The 22110-nt window shown below is 40.0% G+C and overlaps 1 protein-coding gene across 1 annotated transcript; it reads right to left on the bottom strand.

Annotated features, from left to right (window-relative positions):
- Positions 1-4629: 4629 nt before the first annotated feature.
- On the bottom strand, positions 4630-5031 carry LOC101652729 (transcription and mRNA export factor ENY2-like). Its single transcript, XM_045288984.1, has one exon. It carries the CDS (start codon positions 4990-4992, stop codon positions 4702-4704), a length of 291 nt encoding a protein of 96 aa, XP_045144919.1. The 5' UTR covers positions 4993-5031; the 3' UTR covers positions 4630-4701.
- Between the last annotated feature and the right edge of the window lie 17079 nt (positions 5032-22110).

Raw genomic sequence — 22110 nt, 5'->3', positions numbered from 1 at the left:
CTTATTCTCTATGACTTTACTATAATCTTTATATATTATACCTATACAATTGTGCCTGGCCCGCCTGTGGTGATTTGTTAGGGGCTAGCTTCCCTGACAGGCATCTACAGACCCACGAGTGAGAACTAAACATATTGTTTAAGCCAAGCACTTTAAAAAACTTTTTTTTACTAAAAGATCATTTTATTGGGGCTCTTACAACTCTTATTACAATCCATACATCAATTGTATCAGGCATATTTGTACCTATGTTGCCATTCTTTTCTAGACATTTACTTTCTAGTGAGCCCTTGGTATCAGCTACTCTTTTATTCCCTACCCCCCTTGTGGCCCCTTGATAGATTATAAATGACTATTATTTTCATATCTCACACGGACCACTGCCTCCCTTCCCCCATGATTTCTATTGTTCTTCCCCCTGGATGGGGGTGTTTGGCTATGTGTCGGTCATTGCAATTGGTTTTCCCTTCCTCCCCTACTCCATCTCCCCTTCCCCCTACCCTTCTGATATTGCTATTCTCTTTCCCGTGTCTGGATTCAATGTGTTGTGAGCTTTTATCTCTTATCCATACCTCTGTCCAAGCTCCAGTCTATTCCAGAGTGAGACACAGCACTGGGGTCATGGTAGTGGGGGGCTAGGAAGCTTCAAGGAACCAGAAGAATATTGTGTGTTTCATTGGTGCTTTACTGCACCCTGGTTGACTCATCCCTTCCCTGCGACGACTCTGTGGAGGGATGTCCTATTGTCTACAGATGGGCTTTGGGTCTCCGCTTCAACTCCTCTCCTTCTCAACAATATGTTTTTGTTCATTTGTTATAGATCTTCCCATGCCTGTTACCCGGTTCCAATTGACACCTCATGATTGTACCAACTGGTATAATTCTTCCATGTGGGCTATGTTGCTTCACTGCGGGAGGGCCACTTGTTTGAGTTCAAGCCTTTAAGACCCCAGATGCTAGATCTTTTAATAGCCGGGCACCATCCACGTTCATCACCACATTTACTTATGCACCCATTTTGTCTTCAGCATTTGTGCTGGGGTGTGGGTGGTGTGGTGTGGTGGTGAGCATCACAAAATGCCAGTTTGTTAGAACAAAGTGTTCTTGTATTGAGGGGAGGCTATGAGCTGAGGCCCAAAGTCCATCCACAACCTCAGTGTATTGCCATATAAATATATGAACATAGGCCAATACCTCTATTTTTATGGATTAATGAAACCAAATACTTTGAGATTGTTGATTGCCACAGCAAAAGCTGACAAGCATAGAAACTGTGGGAAAAGTCACAGCATGTAGCTCCTACCATTTAATTCTTACATGAAGTGCTCTCGGCATCCCTTACATCAGTTATTTCCAATTAAATCAGATCTGTAATGATACACACACACACACACACACACACACATAAAACTGATACGTATCAAGGTCTCTCCTCTCACCTGTTGTCATCCCACAGCAGCTCAGTCCTCCTCACTGTTTTCTGAGTTTCCCCGGACTCTCTCTCTCTTGCCACAAAACTTGCAAGAAACTTGTCAGCATCCCACTGGAAACTGGTCAAGGACATGTTCAAGAAACCGGGCCTTTCTTCCACAAGTCGTCACAAGAAGAAGAAGTCTATGGGTAACATAGACTTCTTTTTTTCTGTTATTTCCTCTGAGAAATAAAAGCATCCCACTCAGATTTAGGTATTCAACTAAATGCTTCAAATGAAATACTTGCTATTTCTTTCTTAAGGAGTTATACTAGTGTCCTTGTGCTTCAATGAGAAATTGTCACAAAACCACAAACTTGGTGGCTTAAAATAACACAGATTTATTAAATCACAGTTTGGAGGTCAGAAGTCCAGAATGGTTTTCATGAGCTAAAATTAAAGTGTCAGTAGGACAATGTTTGTTTCTTTAAAAAAAATCATTTTATTCGGGCTTATACAACTGTTATCACAATCCATACATACATCAATTGTATAAAGCACACTTAAACATTAGTTGCCCTCATCATTCTCAAAAAAACTCGCTTTCTGCTTGGGCTCCTGGAATCAGCTCCTCATTTTTATCTCTTTTTCCCCCCTCCCTCCCAGCTCCCCCTTCCCTCATGAACCCTTGATAATTTATAAATTATGATTTTATCATATCTTACACTGCCCGACATCTCCCTTCACCCACTTTCTTTTGCAATTCTAGCAAAGACGCCATTCTCTTGCCTTTTCTAACTCCTGAGGTTGCCTGCATTCCTTGGACCCAGCGATTGCCTCACCCAGCCTGTCCACACCTTTCCTTCAAGGACTCTGAAGTTTCCCTCTTTCACATCTAAGAAACCTTGAGATTAAACATAGAGTTTACCAGGAGAAACCAAGTTAATCTTCCATCTCAAAATTTTTAATCTCTTCATCTCAAAATTTTGAGCGTAATCCCCTCTTCAAAGTCTCTCTTGCTACATGACATTGAGAAGCTCTGGGGATTAGGGCACAGGCAACTTTGAAAAACCAAAATCAATGCCATTAAATCAATTCTGACTCATAGCGACTCTCTAGGACAGGGCTGAACTTCCCCTGTGAGTTTCAAAGACTGTAATTGGAGTAGAAATTCCATCTTTCCCCCATGTAGTGGCTGGTGGTTCTGAACTGCCGACCTCATGGTTAGTAGGCCAACATGTAACCATGAGGGCACCAGGGGTCCTGTGAGAGGTGGTGTATTTTGCCTGCCACAAGAAATGAAGTGGGGTGGGGATTATTATTTTATTTATGTGACTTTGAAATAGCCTACAATTGGGAGAAAACCTGTTAGTTCAGTACAAAGAACTAGCACTACTTTCTGGAAACATTCGTGAAAATAAATGACTGAATTGATGCTGGAGCATCAGCAAGACGGTGGTGTGCGTTTCTCATAAAGAACATCCAGGTCCGTTGGGGTCAGCACAGCTTGGGCTCAAAGGTACCATTATCATCCTTCGCATCCATTCACACTTTGCCAAAGGTCAACTGTACATCAGTTATGTCCAATGAAATCAGATCTGTAATGATCTCTATATACATATGTGACTGATACATATCATATATTAATAACAATGATATTTATATAAAATATATACCTGAAACAGTTCATTGACATAAATTAATCATATGTATATTGTAATGATTCATCATTACAGAACCGATGTCAATTGGAAATAATTAGATATAGAATATACATTGCTGAAAATTGAATCAATGGTATTGAGGAAAAGTTAAAGTACCTAATATTTATATATATGTATATAATGTGTTACAATATATATTATCAAAACCCAGAAACCTCACACTCACCCTCATCGAGTGGATGCTGACTCACAGGGACCCTGTTGGACCCGGGAGATGCCCTGCAGAGCTTCGGGGACGCTGTAACTGTTCCTGAGCGTGGAGAGGCCTGGCTTTCTCCAGAGGAGGCGCTGGCGGTGGTTTTGAACTGTGAGCTTTCCGCTTGCAGTCTGCTGCATGGCTGTTAGGCCGCCAGGGCTTCTATGATATACTGTAAAAAGTATATTGTATAGATTATAGTTTCTTGGTATTGATAATCAGTCACTTCCCATTTTTCTCATTCTGTGGCCCACAAACCTGTCTTTCAGCATTAGCTTTGCTGAGCTCATTAGCTCCTAACGCATGATGACCTTGAGCTCAGTCTGCTGCTGGTTCCCCCCCGCCCCCCACTCCCACATTCATGCAAATCATACTGTTTCATGTTACATCCTCTCTTTCTTCTGCTTCAACAGTCCCTCTTTCCCTCTCTGTGGGAAGAGGGACTAAGTAGGGCTCTATTATCCCCATGCCTTGTCATTGTGACCTTGCTTAGGGTAGGCAGCTTAGTGTTGTGTCTTCTGTATGTGTGTTACCTTTAATTCTGACTCCCTCAGATTGTCTTTTAGAAAACTATGTATGGTTTAGCTTCTTGCTTAATCACAGTCATCTTAAGAATTAAACATTTCCTTTTAGGAGCTAGATTTAAATATATGAATACACATACGCATATAGTTTGGTTGATTGTTATCTGTCATTGTTTTGTTTTGAATTTTAGGAATGTATTTGAAATAGTTTTAAAGATTATTTTATTACAGAGATGATTGCCATTTCCTTGATACTGTTTGATTACAGTCTTGCTGAAAGAGTAATTAAATTTAGAAGTGTCACTCTGTGGCTTTTTATGATGCAGTTCTTTATTCCGTTTTATTTGAAAAACAAAAACTTTAATTACATGCAATATTTCAGGTGAATTTGCGTGCAATAAAACACTTTCAAGCAAAAGCTCTTGAATCTGTTCAAACATAGCTGCCATATATCTTTATAGACACAATAAATATGCTGAAGTTATTAAGAAAGTTTTCTTAAACATGCTAAGTAAGTCTGTGCAAAGGCAATGCACACAAAACATAATGCAACATGATGTCCGATCGGTCCTGGGGAATCTGTGATTTTGAATAATGTGGATCCTTTCTTCCTTGGAGTCCGTGGAGAATAGGTAAAGTAATAAGCCATCTTCTTTTTTTTTCTTCATTCGTGAGATATTTATTAAAATAACACATTTAGGGGAAAATTAATACATGTATACATCATTACTGAAAATTGTATACCATCATACAAAAAGGATTTTATTTTTGGGAAACTGATTTCTAATGTATGGCGAGTTTCACTTTCAGAGAGAAAACCACAGAATAACATGATCTAATCCAATCTTAGAGGCTGGCATGCTGAGCAAGGAATGTTCTTATTCTCTGTAGGAGCTCCTTCTTTACACTGTCAGGTACCAGGGCTCGGCCTTTTGAAGTGATTTCAGCCACCAAGTCATCAACAGTAACGTGGTCTAGTCCTTTTTCTTTAATTACCTCTTTACAGTGTGCTTTCAATTGATCCTTCCAGCCACATTCAATTAATTTAGCTCTCAGCAATTCTTTGAGGCGCTCTCTTTCTCCAGTTTCTATCAACTTTTGGTTAATTGCTGCTCTCATCTGCGCATCTTTGTTCATCTTGCTAACCACACTCTTCGGCTGCCCAGACTTAGACCCTCAGTAACTCGGGCACCTAAGCACACAGAGAGCCATCCTCTTTTAATTTGTTGGCAAAGTATTTCTAGAAGTCTGTGCCTCTTTTTGTGCTCCACGGAATAGTAAGTTAGAGCTTGTGCTTTAGTGTCCCACTGGGTCCACTCTGACCCATAGCCACCTAAGGGTCACAGCAGAATGGTCTCCTAGGGTTTCCCAGGCTGTAAGCAGATCCCCTGGTCTTTTCTGCAGAGGCAGGTAGGTTCTCTGGGGCAACCATCTGGTTAGCAACAGTCACATTGCAACACCAGGGCTCCTTATAAAAACATAAGGAAACAGATGAAAATTGAAACCACTGGCACCAGGTGATGAGATATAATTGTATTTGGGAGGTGGGACTAGGAGACTCTAACCACCGCTGAGGAGCAGGTAAGAGACTATGTCCCCTGGGGAAATGTAACTGTCATTGTGGGTCTTAGAGGTTTATACACCCCACAGCCTTTGTTGGAGATTTCTGGATTTACACAGTTCACAGGATGAACAGAATATCCATCTTAATTTGCACGCCAGGAGAACTCACTACATACACCCTTTGAGCTCCAACATTTTAAAAACCTTTGGATAAAATGTTTAAGAAGTACCTTTACAGGAATGCATGTTGTAGACTGTTTCATAAAGGCAGACTCTCTTGTTCAACCCAAATTAAGACTTATTTAAACCAATAGCTTATTATTGTCAAGTGTTTATTTACTCTTTGACTTGTTCTTTTTACGTCTTAGAATATCTTCTCAGGCAATGACCAGAAAAGAGGGCAAATACTTTTGTACACTGTTATACATTGCTGATTTATTTAGACAAGCCAGCAGCAACCATTTAAGCATTTGGTAGTAGTCTTCAGGGGATATTCTCCTAGTGGAAAATATGAAAAGGAAACCTTTGGTACTGAAGCTTCTGACCAGGACAAGCTTCAAATTCATGGTGACTCTGCTGACCTTTGATGTTCTTTGTTGCATTTGCCCCATTAAACTAGCAAATCCAGGTAAACTCACTCACTGCCATCGAGTTGATGCTGACTCATAGCAACCCTATGATGCTAATAGTGGGAAAGCTTTTAGGTTTTTTGCTCCTGAAAATATTTGAAATTCCTGATCATATCATTCATCTGTTTCCATTTTTCTTATTGATTTACATGAATACTTTAAATAGTCATTTGACTGAATGAATATTTGTCACTTTTATTACATATGACAGATGTGGTAGTTACATAATCTATTGTCAATTTGAGACAAGTGAAGGGGTGAAGGTCTGTCAATCAGGTCACAGCTTGATGACCCCATGTGGATGTGCTAAGGAGATAAATAGCTCGCTGGAGGTGAGATACATAGTTACTTCCTGTGAGACATTTCCATTGAGAAGACACATGGAGCTAGGCTGGAGCTCTGGAGCCAGAAAAGCCACGTGGAGACCCACACCAGTGCTGAGATGCTTACATCGCCACTGGATCCACAAGGCCTAAACACCCACTGGCCTGTGATCTTCCTGCATTCAGCATCATTGCATGTGGTTCGTGAGTCTGAAGAGGGCTTTATAGATTGGTATCGGGTACATGGGCTAATATCAGACTTATGGACTTGATTTGGACTGGGCTGGGAGGCTTCTCAATATACAATTGCTCTGAATTTGTTTCTCTAGTCTACCCATAATAACATAATAGAGTATATACCACAGATTTGATTTTAACTTGGTCCAACAAAGTTGGTGATTTCTTGTAGTAATCATCACCAGTGCTGTATTAAGCCCCAACCGTGCTGCTATATAAATAGCTCTGGTGGCATAGTGGCTTAAGCATTGGGTTGCTCACCCAAAGGTCAGCAGTTTGAGATCAAAAACCATTCTGCGGGAGAAAGATGAGGCTTTCTACTCCCATGAAGAGTTGTGGTTTTGGAAACTCACAGGGGCAGTTCTACCCTGTTCTATAGGGTCACTGTATGTTGAAAACGACTGGATGGAAGTGAGTTTGAGTACTGTGACATCATTTAAATGTGCTTTCTTCATGTAGTACTGTATTTCCCCATTCTTGACACATTAATTATTATATGTGACCACAGTCATCTAAACCATTGCAGTTACAGGACTGCCCATGGCTCATTTTCATCATATTTATAGCCTTAAACTCAGTGATTATATTTGTTTAACTTCTTGTTTAATCCCTTACATCTAAGAAAACTGTTCATTATTCAACACTTTATTTATCCATATCTTCCTTGTTTTTGATTAATAAATAATTGGAAGACAATAGGAATTTGGAAGAATTTCATCCTGGCTGATGATTTAAAGTGTTTTAGGACATCTTACTTGACACTTGCGTCAAGGGTCTTCCTGGAGATAGTTCTTGGTGTAAGATGTGAAAAGAATAATAATTTATAAATTATCATGGGTTCATGGGGTGGGGGTAGGAAAAAAAATGAGCTGATACCAAGGGCTCAAATAGAAAGAAAATGTTTTGTAAAGGATAATAGCAACATATGTCCAAATGTGCTTGACGCAATGGATGTATGGATTGTTATAAGAGCTTTAAGAGGCCCCAATAAAATATTTTTTTAAAAAAGATCTTATAATAAAAGTGTACTTCTGTAAAATCATTACAAAGAAGAAATAAAGAAAGCTTTTTAGTGTAACTGCCATCTAGTGGACGATCTAAGTGATGCTCAGCTTTGTGAAATGGTGAGATGTCATTTCATGTACTTTGCACATAGTAGTATCAGGAGGGACCAGCTCCTGGAAAAGGACAGCATCCTTGTGAAAGTATAGGGTCATGAAACAGGAAGACGCTCCACAGGATGGACTGACACAGTGGCAGCAATAATGGGCTGCAGCAATTCTGACGACAGCACAGGATTTAGCAGTTTGTGTTAGCATAGCGTCACTTTTGAGTTCAAACTGACTCCACAGTACCTAACAAAACAATGCAGAATATTAACAAGTAGAGATAAAACCAGATCAGAACTAGCCTGTAGGGATATGTGCTTTCTATTAGTGTGTACCAGTTCAAATGATTTAGGACCAAAAAATAAAGTAAAATAACCCAAACTCCCCCAAAACAAAAAAAACCCCGTTCTTTTCTCTATTGATTTTTGTTAATATTAATTAAAGCTGCGGATCTTCATCATAGACACGTTCTTTTATTCTTATTATAGATTCACTATTCAGAAACTCAAGATGAAAAATTAATTTATAGGACATCAGCATGCTTTTCCCCCCAAATGTCATTACAGTTTGGAGAGAGGAGGTGATCCGGAAGCTAGGGCAGTGATGAGGTGAACAAAGGCTGCCACAAGGAAGGGAGGCGGAGAGAGAGGAGAGCGACCCACGGAGAGCGAGGGTGGGCCTGCAACCGATAGAGTTGGAGATGATTCATGCCGAGGGCGTAAGAAACAGAGTGAGCTGGGGCAAAACCAGAAAGGAAAGAAATTGGATTAAAAGATACTTTCAAGAGAAAAGAAAATAACAGGATTACAAATTATTTGAGAGAGAGATTGAAAAAGCGGCTTTCCCGAGGCTTGCCTGCCTGATTTTGTCAGCGTCTAGGAACGTGCACCGCCATCCTTCACTACCCCTCGCTGTGGCTTCAATAGAAGTGACTCAGTTGAACGATGAAACCGTGACCTTGGGATTTTATGTCAGCTTGAATTTGATCCAAGTGTAGGGGTCAGGTCACAGCCTGATCATGCCTCCTTGGGAGTGTGGCCTTCTGAAAAGCAGGCAAAACTGGAAGTTTTCCTTTCTCTCGTCTCTCTACCTTCTAGCCTGATAGAACAGCAAACTCCATGATTCCATGTGGCCCTCCCGACCCTGAGAGCTGTCAGGTCCTGCCATGTGTCTGTCCACTGACCTAGGATCCACAGGACTCAGCACTGCGGGCCTGTGAGCTTCCTGCTTCTCAGTTCACCGTCTGCAGCACCACATGCAGCTGTGAGAGTGAGGGGGAACTTGTGGACTAGCATCGGATTTACGGACTTGCGCTGGGATGCCTTGTTGATATAAGTTTACTTCTTGCTATAAAGCAATTCCTTATACATAGATGAGTGTTACTGCATTTGTTTCTCCAGACAACCCAACCTAACCTAACATGGATGCCTATGGAAATGCATCGGGATTTATGGAATTAAGGCAGTCAACATTGTACCATGTGCCTTTTCCTAGTTTTGGAGTAATAAGATCCAGTTAAACTGAAATATTTTAAAAGGCATCCAGCCATTAACACATCCTTGGATGTCTACCAATTAGTGCCTTTTGGAATGGATGGTATGTGCACTGACATTATTTTAATCTTCTATCACCTATTTCTAAAGTTCTGAGATGTACTCCTTCATACACAATGCTCTATAGGGAACATCTTTTATCCAGGTTTTAATGAAAGTTTTAAGGTTACTTGAAGATATCATACAAGTGAGTCAGCTCTGACGTAAAAAAAAAAAAAAGTCATTTTGTAAAACTATCTTTTCCAACACTTAATGATTTTTTAAGCCCTGAACTCCTGGTACCAGTTGTCCTCCATGTGTGTCAGCATAAACTCTGATGACTAAGGTGCACCCATCACAAGCCACGGTCTTCTCAGTCAGTCCCCTGATGGACATGCAAACCCAGCTCTGCCTCCACACTGGACTGCTAGCAGCCTGGCCTGCAGTCGGAACACACAAGCTACTCCGCGGGCGAAAGAGGGCGCTCTCTACGCCTGTGAAGCATTCCAGGCTTGGAAACGCACAGGGACATTCTGTCCTGTCCTTAAGTCAGCACCGACCCAATGGCAGTGTTTGGTTTTTTCAATATGCATTAAGATGCTGCACAATGAAACAGAAGACAGCAGAATTGATGTGTTGGAGGATGACACTGGCAAGGAATGTTGTCTATATTGAAGGCTGCCAGGAGGACAGAAATCACCGTAGAAGAAATACAACCAGGTCACTCCTTAAAAACAAGGATGGCAAAGCTTCCACTGACTTACGTGGGACCCATCACGGGAAGGACCACTCTCTAGAAAAGGGCACCAGGACTGTTGATGGAGAGAGTAAGGAAAGTGATGATGGACGGACACAATCGTGGCAAGAACAGGATCAAGCATACCAACAACCAGAAAGGTGCGACGGGACCAGGAAACATTGGTTCTCTTAGGTGACGGGAGTCCGACCCACTCAACAGCAACTACCAGCAGCAGCAAGGATGGCAGACGTTTATGCCTGGACACCCTTGGTGGAGCAAATAGTTCACGATCTCATCTGCTCATCTAAACGTTGGAGGTTTGAGCCCGCCCTAAGATCCGGTCTGCTTTTAAAGACTGTAAGGAACATTTGCAGTTCTCCTTCCCCTCAGCTACTCCCCCAGCTGGAGCAGAGCCTTAGGGGGAGAGTTTTGAGGAAGTCTCTCTGAGTTCACTCCCTCCCGGTGGGAGCTGCACACACCTTCATGGCAGACGGTTTAAACCAGCGGTTCACCACCTTCCCAATGCCGCGGCCCTTCAATACAGTTTCTCTTGGTGTGGTGACCTCCAACCATAACATTATTTTTGTTGCTACTTCATCACTGTCATTTTGCTACAGTTATGAATCTGGTGACCCGTGGGAAAGGGTTGTTAAACTTTAAACCAAGCCTGTGTTTTGTCAGAAAATCCCTCATAGTTCAACTATTCATCCATTAATGTTTTCGCTGTCTCTTTTCCAAAATGCTATGTAGTTGAAATAATATATGCAAAACTTTTTTTTTAAGATTGGCCTCTTTGTTTAATGGTGTGCATATAAGTTCCTCTGTATCTTTTTATATTTTGATAGCTCAAGTTGAATAAACTCCATCTGTCTTCTTCCAAGACAAATTTATTTGTTCCTTTGGCAGTCCATGGTACTTTCAGTATTCTTTTTCCCAGCACCTTAAGTGAAGGATGTTAATTCTTCTGCAGTCTTCCTTATTCAAAGTCCAACTTTCACCTGCACGCGAGGCGATGGGAAATCTCATGGCTTGGGTCAGAGGCACCTTAGTACTTCACGTCACATGCTCGTTTTGCAAAACACTGTAAAAGGTCGTGTATAACTGCTTTACACAATGCCATGCACCCTTTGATCTCTTGGCTACTGCTTCCATGAGCATTGACTGCGGAGCCAACCAAGATCAAATACCTGACAACTCCAGTCTCTTCTCTGTTTACCTTGATGTCAGCTATTGCCCTGGTTGTGAAGCGTTTGGTCTTCTTCCCACTGAGTTGTCATCCATAGTGAAGGCGCAGTCCTTGATCTTCAACCTCCTCACTTTCAGCAGCTAAATGTCTGCCTATGGCAGGTTGTTCATCTGCCTTCCTCTAAAGCTGATGCTGCATTCTGCTTCATACGATCCAGTCTTTCCGATGATTTCTCAGCATATAGATTGAATAAAGATGGCAAGAGGATATACCTGATGCACACTGTTCTTGATTTTAAACCGTGTAAATCTGAAATCCAAAACATTGACAGCACCAAATGCTGATGAGAGTGGGGAGCAATAGGAACTCTCATTCATTGCTAGTGAGAATGAAGAATGAATGATGCATCCACTTGGGAAGACAGTTTGGTACTTTCTTAAAAACCTAAAGACTGGCTTGCTCTGTGATCTCCAGCAATCACTTTCCTCTGTAAACCTAAACTATGCCTATAGAAATGTGTGCATGAATGTTTATAGAAGCTTTATTCATAACTACCAAAAGGTAGAAGCAGCCGTGATGTCCTTCAATAGGAGAGTAGATAAGCAAACTGTGACACACCCAGACACCAGTACAACCAGAATGCTCCTTAGAAGCAAGGAGGGAGAGACTTAGTCTCACATACTTTGGTTATATTTCAGTAGCGAGCAGTCCTTGGAAGAGGACACCATGCTTGGTAAAGTGGAGGGGCAACAAAAAAGAAGACCTTTAACAAGATGGATTGTCACCGTGCCTGCAACAAGGTGAGGGTGGCACATGACAGGGCAGTAGTTCTTTCTCTGGTACATAGACTTGCCATGAGAACAAACCGACTGAATAGCACCTAACCTCAAGAACAATAGGTGTGCACTGGCCTCTCGTTGCTTACTTGGAAATTTCCTAGTGGTCCATCAAAGACCCCCTAATGTTGCAGTGTTTATACGCTTGGCTGCAAAGGGTACTGATTCGATGGCACATAACCCTATGATGCCCATCTCACATTGCCTTGGGAACTGTAGCTTTATAATCAGTCATTACCTCAGGCAGTATCAATCCTTTGACTGGGTTCTTCTTAAATCTTGTATTGGCTATTCTGAGTCTTTTGCCTTTCCATACAAACTTTTGGATCAGTTGTGAATTTGATCGGCAGTTCATTGAATTCACAGATCAAACTGAAGAGAATTGACATTTGGTAATATTGTCTCCCTATTGATGCTCATTTATTTAGATCATTGAGTCTTCTTCATATACATTGATTTTCTTTACACATTTTATTGGAGATACATCTAAGCATTCATTTTCTCAGTGCTATTGTAAGTAATGCTGCATTTTTAATGTCAAGTTCCACTTTGTTGTTGTTGCTGATATACAGGAATGCAGCTCACTTTTTATATTTACTGTGTATCATGAAACCTTGCTATAATTACTTATTCATTCCAGCAGGTTGGGAGTTGGTTCTTCGGAATTTTTTACAACAACAATCATCTCATTCGTACAAAGGAGCATTTTTATTTTTTCCTTACCGACATTAGGTCTTTCATTCCTTTTTCTGTCTCACTACATTAGCTGGGTCTTCCAGCACGACGTGGTATTGGAATAGTGAGAAGGGACAGTCTTGTCTAGTTCCAGGCCTTAGGAGGACTATTATCATTCAGAGTTATCAAGGAAAATAGTTAGAAGTTAGTGGACCTGCTCTATTATTACTGAAGCATATCTTCCTTAATACCAATTTATGCACCCACTTGCATGTGTGTGGACTGATTTATTACCCTTGCCTTTTTCATACCCAGGGTTCTCATAATGTAGGGAAATAAAGTGTAGACTTGTTCTGATTTTATTCAGATTTATTATTTCATTTTGTTCAACCAGCAGTGACTTACGAATAGAATCTAGGTCACTTGATTTTCTTTGTGAAGTTAAAGCAGTTGGAATTTCTGGAAAGTAAGATTAATCAACAAAGGCTTTAGAAGGCTCTTAATCACAAAGAGAAGTCAAGTATTTTATTCAATAAATACTTATTGAGTTACCATTATATATCAGTACTTCATTATGACAGCTCTAAAACAAAAAAATATTTTATAGTCTGGTAAGAACTTTTAGTTAACTGGATAGTTTGACTTCTACAATAATAAGTTGTATTTTAGCATATATGAGCTTCTGTGTCTTGTGTGTTAAAAAGAATAATGAAATGACCCCCAATGATCTAAGCCCTTGTATAGCCATCTTCCCTTGAGGGTGGGCAGAATCTGTGAACATGATAAGGTATCATTCTTATGCTTGTGAGGTTAAATGGCAAAAGAGAAACACCCTGTGTGAGTTTGACCTAATCACAAGCGTCCTTTAAATCTGGGTCTAGAGTCAGAGATAGTAGTTAGAGATGCAAACCCAACTCAAGTCAACATCCTTTGAATTTGAAAGGTACAGAAATGTAAGGATAGTTACATCCTCTAACCTTGTATCAATTTTAGAGAGCTTAATTTAATGTTTTTATGTCTCAGAAGCCTCTAACTATGTTCAATTAAACATCTACCTCTGTTCCATGTGTACAATATTCAAATTTTTCAAGAGACAGGTACATCGGTAATAAACATCTGCACCCACTGCCACGGAGCTGACTTCAAATCACAGAGATTACAGTGCAGAGTAGAACAGCCCCATCGATTTCCATCTTTGTAATCTATACAATAGCAGACTGCAGTGTTTTGTCTCCTAAGGAGCAGCTGCTGGATTTGAACAACTGCCCTTTAGGTAAGCAGCCGAGATGTAATGGATGCACCACCCTGGCTCCTGTTATTAGAATTAGAACTCCTTTAAAGAAGGTGCTGTGCTTGGTTTTCTGAACAATAGGTGGCATCTGAGTTTCACAAATAAAACTGATGATTCATGCTTATGTATCAGGGAATGTCATTGTATTTTAGAAACTAATTTTAAATTTAATTTACATACATAGTACTCATTATAGTTTATGTTTTCATGTATTGATTGAATTAACGAATACATATATATCTTCAAATTATCCTGGGAACTTTGATTCTTTTATAATAGGAAAAAATCGTGGATTCTAAATATAATTTTATTTTCCTTTGAACATATTATACTTTGTATATCATGTAACAGCATTATTTTCCTACCAAATTTCTAGTTGAAGTTACAAGTAAAAAGTTGCAAGTAAGTTGCCAGGCATATCAAATGTTAACTTTTCTATGTTAAGTTGGTACTATTTAGATGTGCAGGAAAAATCTAATGTACATATTAATATATATGTGTATGTATTATATGTATATGTAATATGCATATGTATTAATACGATATAACTTTATTTTCTTATATTTAGATTAATTGGAATATTAGCCTCACAACTGCATAAACTTTGATCCTTCTTTATTTTAGGTAAAAAATATTCTTTTGCCCCATCCCTATCAAAATTTGATATTTATTATTGGGACTCTTGCTAGCTAAGTTCAGCCTGATGAGCCACTCTAGGGGAGACACATCAATTCCTATCATCTTCAGGTGTTCCAATGTGGTGCGCTACCTCCACCTTGGTTTTAACAAAACGAAGCCCATGCCTGTTCCACCATTGTATTTTGGAAATAGATAACTTATAGTCTATATTTTACAGGTTCACAGATGAAGAGGAATTTAGCCCCAGGATGGAATACTCCCAAACTACCATCTACACTGGATTTAGAAATGATATAGAAGATGAGATTTTGGAGTTGGAGTAGATTAAGACTTTGGGGATAGTGTGATAAGGTGAAAGGATTTTGCACATGAGAAAGAAAAAAGGAGCCCTTGTGTGGAAATCTATGGTTTGAATTGTCCATACTCCCATCCCCAAATAGGTGTAGTAAATCATAACCCCTATGCCTGTGTTTGATAAGGAACACCAGAGAAGAATCGATGCATTTAAATTATGGTGTTGGTGAAGAATATTCAGAATACCACGGGCTGCCAAAGAACAAACAAATCTACCTAGGAGGAAACAGAGCCATAATGCTTCTTAGAGCGAGATGGCAAAACTTTGTGGCATGTACTTTGGACATGCTAACAGGATGAGTCCCTGGAGAAGGACACTATGCTTGGTAAAGTGACAGTGACAAAGAAGAAGACCTTTAAGGCCCTCCAAAATAAAAATGGATCTAGTGGCTACAACAATGAGTTCAGATGTGAACATAATTGTGAGGATGGCACAGGATCAAGCAGTGTTTCGTTCTGTTGTGCACGGGTCAATATGGCATCTAAACTGACAATGCCTACAGTTACATTCCAAACTAGACATGGGCTGTCTGTCATATCATTCAGACACTATCAGGTTAGGGTGTGTCTTATGTCAATCTCCTCTGAAGTATAAAAAAATGATCATACAAGCAAGTTGTAGGAGTAATTAGAGATGGGGAAGAGAGATGCAAGCCACATGGAAATTCCATGGACGATGATTATAAATCCCAGTAAAATGAAACCTTTTCTTAGTTGATCACGATGTTTATTCATTCAGTTCTGAGGATTTTTATTTCTGTTAAATTACAACCTATTCTGAAAGATAGAGTGCTTGATCTTCATCAGTAGGTGCTTCAAGTCCTCTCCACTTTCAGCAAACAAGTCTGTGCCACATTTACATCACAGGCTCATGACTCTGCCACTAAACCTCATGCTCCGTTGTGTTTCATATTTAAATATCCTGGAGTATTTGCTCAATGTGTCGATTGAGCAAGTATGGTGAAAGGCCACAACAGGTCACACACTGAAAAAAAAGCCATGCAGCGTCCCCTTGTTTTGTTTGCATGACTTCCTCTTGGTCCACGTAGAGGGACATGAATTCAGTGAAGGGTTCCGGCACTCCCATTCTTTTCAATGGTTTGCATCATCTGTATGACTCACAGTCAAATGCCTTTGCACAGTCAATAAAGCACAAGGAAACATGTTCCCCCGTTCTCTCTTTCCAGCCAAGATGGTCTGTCTGATATTAGCAATGCTTTCTCTTGTCTTTTGTCATTTTCTGAATTCAGGTTGAATATGTGGCTCTTTGATGTTGATGCATGACTGCAACTGGTTCTCAATTGTGCTCACCAAAACTTCACTTAAGTTGGATATTAAGGACATTGGTTGATGCGTTCTTCATTCTATTAGATCCTTTTTCTTGAGAATGGCACATATTTGGATCTTTTCCAGGTGGTTGTCCTGCTCTACCAAATTTCCTGGCAGAGACCAATGAGAACTTTCAGGGCTGATCTGACTGTTGAAACATGCCAATGGATATTCTGTCAATTCATGGGACCTTGTTTGCTTTTCTTGGTACCTTGAATGCAGCTTGGACTTCATCCACCAAGACTATGGGTTCTTAATAATGTTCTACTTTCTGAAATGGTTAAACACTGAATATACATATCGTGCCTTGACCTTGTATATTCCTCATCTTATTTTGATGCTGCCTGCATCACTGCAATAACTTATTTCACTCTTCTAGTCGTGCAGTTGTTCCTCCCACCAAACTGCCTTCATTTTCCTCCCGAGGTAAGAAGCTGGAGGAAGATACTGATTCAGTTATATGATTCAGCTGTGAGGAATTTTTGAACAGGATTAATTGTGATGCCATTTTTCTGGTTATTGAGTGTACTAAAGCATCCTTCTCAAAAACAAGAAGGTGGGAATGAATCTCACTACCAGCCAGAGAGAAGAGCTAGGAGTGGAGCACGTCCTTTGGACTCTGAGATCCCTGCACCGTGAACCTCCCTGTCCAATGGGACAACTGAGACAGCAGAGGAGTGGTGGAGGAGCAGCAACAGTGGGTCAGGATCCAGAGCCTGAAACAAAGCAGTGACTTCTCAGCCACCAGAGCTCCAAGGGAGGGACAGCTGGTGTCAGAAGAGAGCTTTCTTCTCATCTTCTTTTTCAGTCATTGTTTATAAGGGAATAGAAATTAAAAGCAAATTCAGTTTATAAATTCAAACTAATAATAGGATAATATCAAATATAAACCATTGTCGTAAATATAAATTTCTTGTAATACCTAAAGGAACTCTGGTGGTGTTGTGGGATACGCTTTGAGCTGCTAACCACAAGGTCAGTGGTTCAAACCTACTGGAGAAAGATGAGGCTGCCTACTCCTGTAAAGAAACTCATAGGGGAAGTTCTGCTCTATTCCTATGGTCACTGTAAGTCAGAATTGACTTGTTCACAGTGAGTTTTTGGAGAGTGATAGCTAACTAGCAATCGTCCGCTCTAGCAAAGTAAAAGAGAAGATAAAAGGAAACCACCTTTTCACTTTAAAACTTTGTGCTCAGGGTAGAAATATTCTATAATGTCACAATCATATTCCACTCTGATCAAACTATTACTGCAATATCTGTGATATGAGATAATGAGAAAGCCATTAGAAGCTTCCCCAGAGCAGGCAAAGACAGCCACCGGGAGAGATGAGCTGCGCTCGCCACGCTTTGCACTTTGGCACTTTGGGAAGTTTGGGGAGACGTAGCTTGTATTGCAGAATCAACATGTGAATGATTTGCAAGCTTACATTGAAACAATCACCCCATAATCACGTATTCTCATACCATAGTCACATATAACCAGTTATTGAATGGTTTTATATGAGTATGTAAAGTTAGCTTAAAACTTTTCCCCCCAGTGTGATACAATATACATAAGATAAAATTGACCATTTTAACCATATTACGTGTACATTTCAGGGGACTCATTCTACTCATAATGTGTTCCATTTGGCATGACACGTATTTTTTTCATGCCAAATGGAAACTCTTGTCATTCTTAAGTAACTCAATTATTTACTCAATTCTTAAGTAATAAATGTCCATCTCTCCCATAACCTTATTCCGTGGAAACCTGTAGCCCACTCTCTTTCTCTGAGTTTGTTTATTTTAGATGTTTAAGGTAAGTGGGATCATACAATAGATGACCTTCTGTGTCTAGCTTGTTTCACGTATCATGCTGTTCGTCACTCAATCCATGCTATCGCACATAGCAGTATTCACTCCTTCGGGCTGAGTCTTTCATTGTATGTGCACACAACGTGTTATTAAGCCTTTCATCTATTGATGGACATTCGGTAGGTGTGCTTTATTTTAGTTCTTATGAATAGTGCTGCAATGAAGACTGGCATACAGGTATTCAAGTCTCTATCTCCATTTCTTTGGGGTGTATATCTAGGGGTGGAAATGATGGGTTAGGGCGGCTTTAGAGTGGTCCTGTTTTATATTTTGGAGTTCTTTAGTATGCTGACCATGATCTAATTACACAGTAGATGATCCACAAATTTAAATGAGCCTTTCTATGTATAACCATTTAGACTAGCTTTTCTGCATGTGAAAAAGAAATTCTCAAAATATACCTCTAGATGACAAAAATGTGCTTTTAAATTTAACTATGAGTACATATCAATGCCCATATTTTATCTCAGCTTTTGTTTTCATACTCTTCAAGGATTTACTCTAGCTATTTTTAATTGAGTTACTCATTTCATATAGATGTAATGCACTGCAATAGAAAGATAGGAAGGCCTATAGCTATAGGTTCCACTCGAGGTATCTCTATGTTTAAAATGTGTTTATAGATGACTGGTCTATGTGGTGAAGAATAAATCTTGCTAAGACATTGCATATAATGACCACGTAAAAGAAAAAAACCTTTACAGCAGGGGAGGTAATGTAATGACTCCCTTGGGCAGCCTCTTGGAATATACTGTGGATTCAACATGTAAGTGTGGTAGTTACATAATTTTATGTCACCTCTCTATAAAAGTTTGTAATGGTGGAGTCTAGCCTGTCAATCAGGTGACAGCTTGATGGTACCTCCTTGTGGGAGAAGCCTTCTCAGAAGCAAGACTCTGGAAACCTGCCTTCTCTCTGCTTTCACCTTCCTGCTGGCAAGCCCCTCTGGGACCTGCCAGAGCCCTGTGACCCTTCCACCACCATTGGATCCACAAGACTTTGCACCCACCCCTCCGGCCTGTGCTCTTCTGGAATTCTGTATTATTCTTTTTGACTGCGTGACTAGTATTGGACATATGGACTTGTGCTGAGCTGGGCTGAAATGCTTTATTGATGTAAAGCTCTTTCTTACACGTGTATGAGTGTCTGGATATGTTTCTCTAGTCAACCCGGCTTAACACACTAGGAAATATGGGATACATTTTGGATGCCTGAAGGTATCATGTCTTAATACTTAATCTTTTTCATTTATGCCTAAGTGTATGAAGACTTTGATCAAAGACATTTGCAAATGATTTAATAATATATCTAGATTTTTTAATAAGTAGGCTATCTTAAGTCATTTTCAATTTCAATTACCAAAGAAGTCGTATCACTCTTCTGTTTGATAAGGGCTTAACTTCACTCTGCAGCAGGGAGAGCATAATTGAAAATGAAATATAATGTGGCATTTCCCCCATTCTCAGAGTTCTTTGCAGTATGGTGTTTTCTTAGCTGGTTCACTGTTGAAATAACCATATTTATAACTATTTGGCCAAATCAGATTAACCTGATGAATATAGAGTCGATATGTATTTTTGTGTTCTCTGCTGAAACATTTTAGCCACAAACGGATTGTCAGCAAATTCTCTCAATATTGAATTCCACTGCCCAGTGTGACACCGGAACTCACATGAGTACACACAGTCTCACGGAGAGAGGAGGTAAAGAGGAGGGGAATGACACGGTCTGTCGATTTTCATTTATTAAAACATGGTTCCCATCTTGCCCATTCTTGGGCAAGAATACAGTAGCATGTTGCAAATACACTTACTATTCACTTGTCTGGGGGAAATTGTTCCTATGACTTAAATTCCAATTTAAAATAAAATATTCTTAGCTATTTTGCTTGGGACATCTACCCTCATATTGTATTCCTTTTCGGTTGTAACAAGGCTGAGCTCAGTGTAACCTATCAATGTTATAAACCATCTTGTAAATCTCTAGTCCTGCTTTGTATTGAAAAGAACATCATTTTGTGGCAGACACATCTATAGTGGGAATGACTGCTCATACAAAATGCTCTGGTGTTAGTATTTACTATAAATGCTCTAATGTTAATAGTGTTTTAATATTAGTAATTTGTTTAATATTATTGGCATTAGTGAGCACCCAATGTGCATTGTAGACAATCTTAGAGACATCTTGTTGCTCATGTCCCCTGTTAATAATTCAGAGCTAATATTTGAACTGATAGGTTGTAGGTTCTGGAATGCTCTGGGTAATTTTGGTTTCCCTGATCGGTTATCTTTGGAGAGGTGTTTATGTAGGATTCCTAATGACTAATGTATCTTGAGGAAAGTAGAACTGGCATGGATTAGCACGGATGGAGTGATCGAAAACACACAAAATGCATATAGTACATAGAGTGTCCATTGTAACAATTAGAGGCCCAGCAGGGAACAGAATCAAACTCAATTAGTATAAGAGGCTTTTATGAAGGCTGAATTCAGAGTTAGGGAAAGATTAAGGAAATTAAGAAGGAAGTTGGATTTAGAGACTCTTAATCTTGAAAATCCATTATTTATTAAGGAATGCGAGCTGGAGTCCTTAGACAAAGGGTGCCAGAGGCATGGAGAAGTGGAGAGGTGCTAATTCCAGAAAGCACCCGTGAGAGGACAGAGGGGCTCGGGTAGAACTATCCAACTAATGCCTCCAATGGACAGAATCCAACTAGGAATCATCTGGCAAGAAATGATCCATAGGAATTTGGGAGCACACAATGGAACACAGAGGAGGGATGAGAATAAATCTGGGGCAAAATGTGCATAACCACCAAACCCCCAACCCCCCAAATGAATCTTATTAAAATAGATTGCTAGAAGAACAAATCAATCTGTCTTGGAAGTACAGCCAGTATGATCTTTAGTGTTGAGGCTGTTAAAGAGTTCATCTCATGAACTTTGGACATGTGCTCAGGGGAGGCCAGATCCCAGAAAAGGAAACCGTTTTTGGTAGAGAATCTGTGGGAAAATGGATCAACACAGTGGTTGGAACAATGGCCTCAGACATAACACCAATTGTGAGGATGGCTCAGTGCTTCATTCCGTATCTACACAGGGTTACTGTGAGCTGAAAAGGACTTGATGGTAACTAACAGTAAGAACAAGAACCACGAAGACTACTTCTTAAGTGAATTGTTCCATTTTGGGATCCTTAATTAAGGCATTTCCATTTAACAATCATAATTTTATGTTCGGTAGCCCCCAAACTCTGGTGTGAATAGTTATACTGGTATCAGATTTGGATAGGTCCTAACTTCCAAATATTCACTTGTATCTTCTAATGGGATGGAGCACAGGAAGGAAAAAAATAGTGTTGATTTCTGTTTATTCATGGGGTTTAGACAGTTTGATGGTTAGGGAAGCCCCCAATAAATGCTAGTTTTGTGGTAAAAAGGGAACATGTTGTGTAGCACTCCAGCAATGAAACCTGAGTAATAAGAGGAGTACGGATTCTATTTGTGGCTAGGTGACTGGCTCTAGGTAATTTTACCAATTCCTACTTCATTGCTCAGGGCATTTTAATGGAAATAGTAGTGTAGTGTTGGGTGATGATGCTGTAACCAGAGGACATGGTCTGCCATTTAGGGCCAGTGCCTTTCCACAAGGCTCTCCTATTGTGAGCTGTCGGTTTTTAGGGGCAATCAATAGAAAAGGCATATCACTATCTACCAAATTAATTTGGACAAGCAACACCATCTCTAGCCTACCTCTGTTGAATGTAACACAGAAGGCTTATTCTCTTTACAGTTAGGAGCAATGTAGATTGACAACTTTATTGCCAACCCAATGACAGTGGCATTTTGTCAACTTTGAATGCAGCTGATTTCCAGTTTCACTTGGCAGTGGTTTTTGCAGTGTTGGCAGTAAAAAAGAGGAAAGTGAACTTCTAGATTTAGACTAGCTCTTTGGA

The sequence above is a fragment of the Echinops telfairi genome, unplaced genomic scaffold (assembly GCF_000313985.2).
Source record: "Echinops telfairi isolate 266 unplaced genomic scaffold, ASM31398v2 ScPeMD7_23;HRSCAF=83, whole genome shotgun sequence".
In the NCBI taxonomy this organism is placed as follows: domain Eukaryota; kingdom Metazoa; phylum Chordata; class Mammalia; order Afrosoricida; family Tenrecidae; genus Echinops; species Echinops telfairi.
Note: the sequence above shows the minus strand (reverse complement) of the source record. Positions and strands in the feature narration are given on the sequence as shown.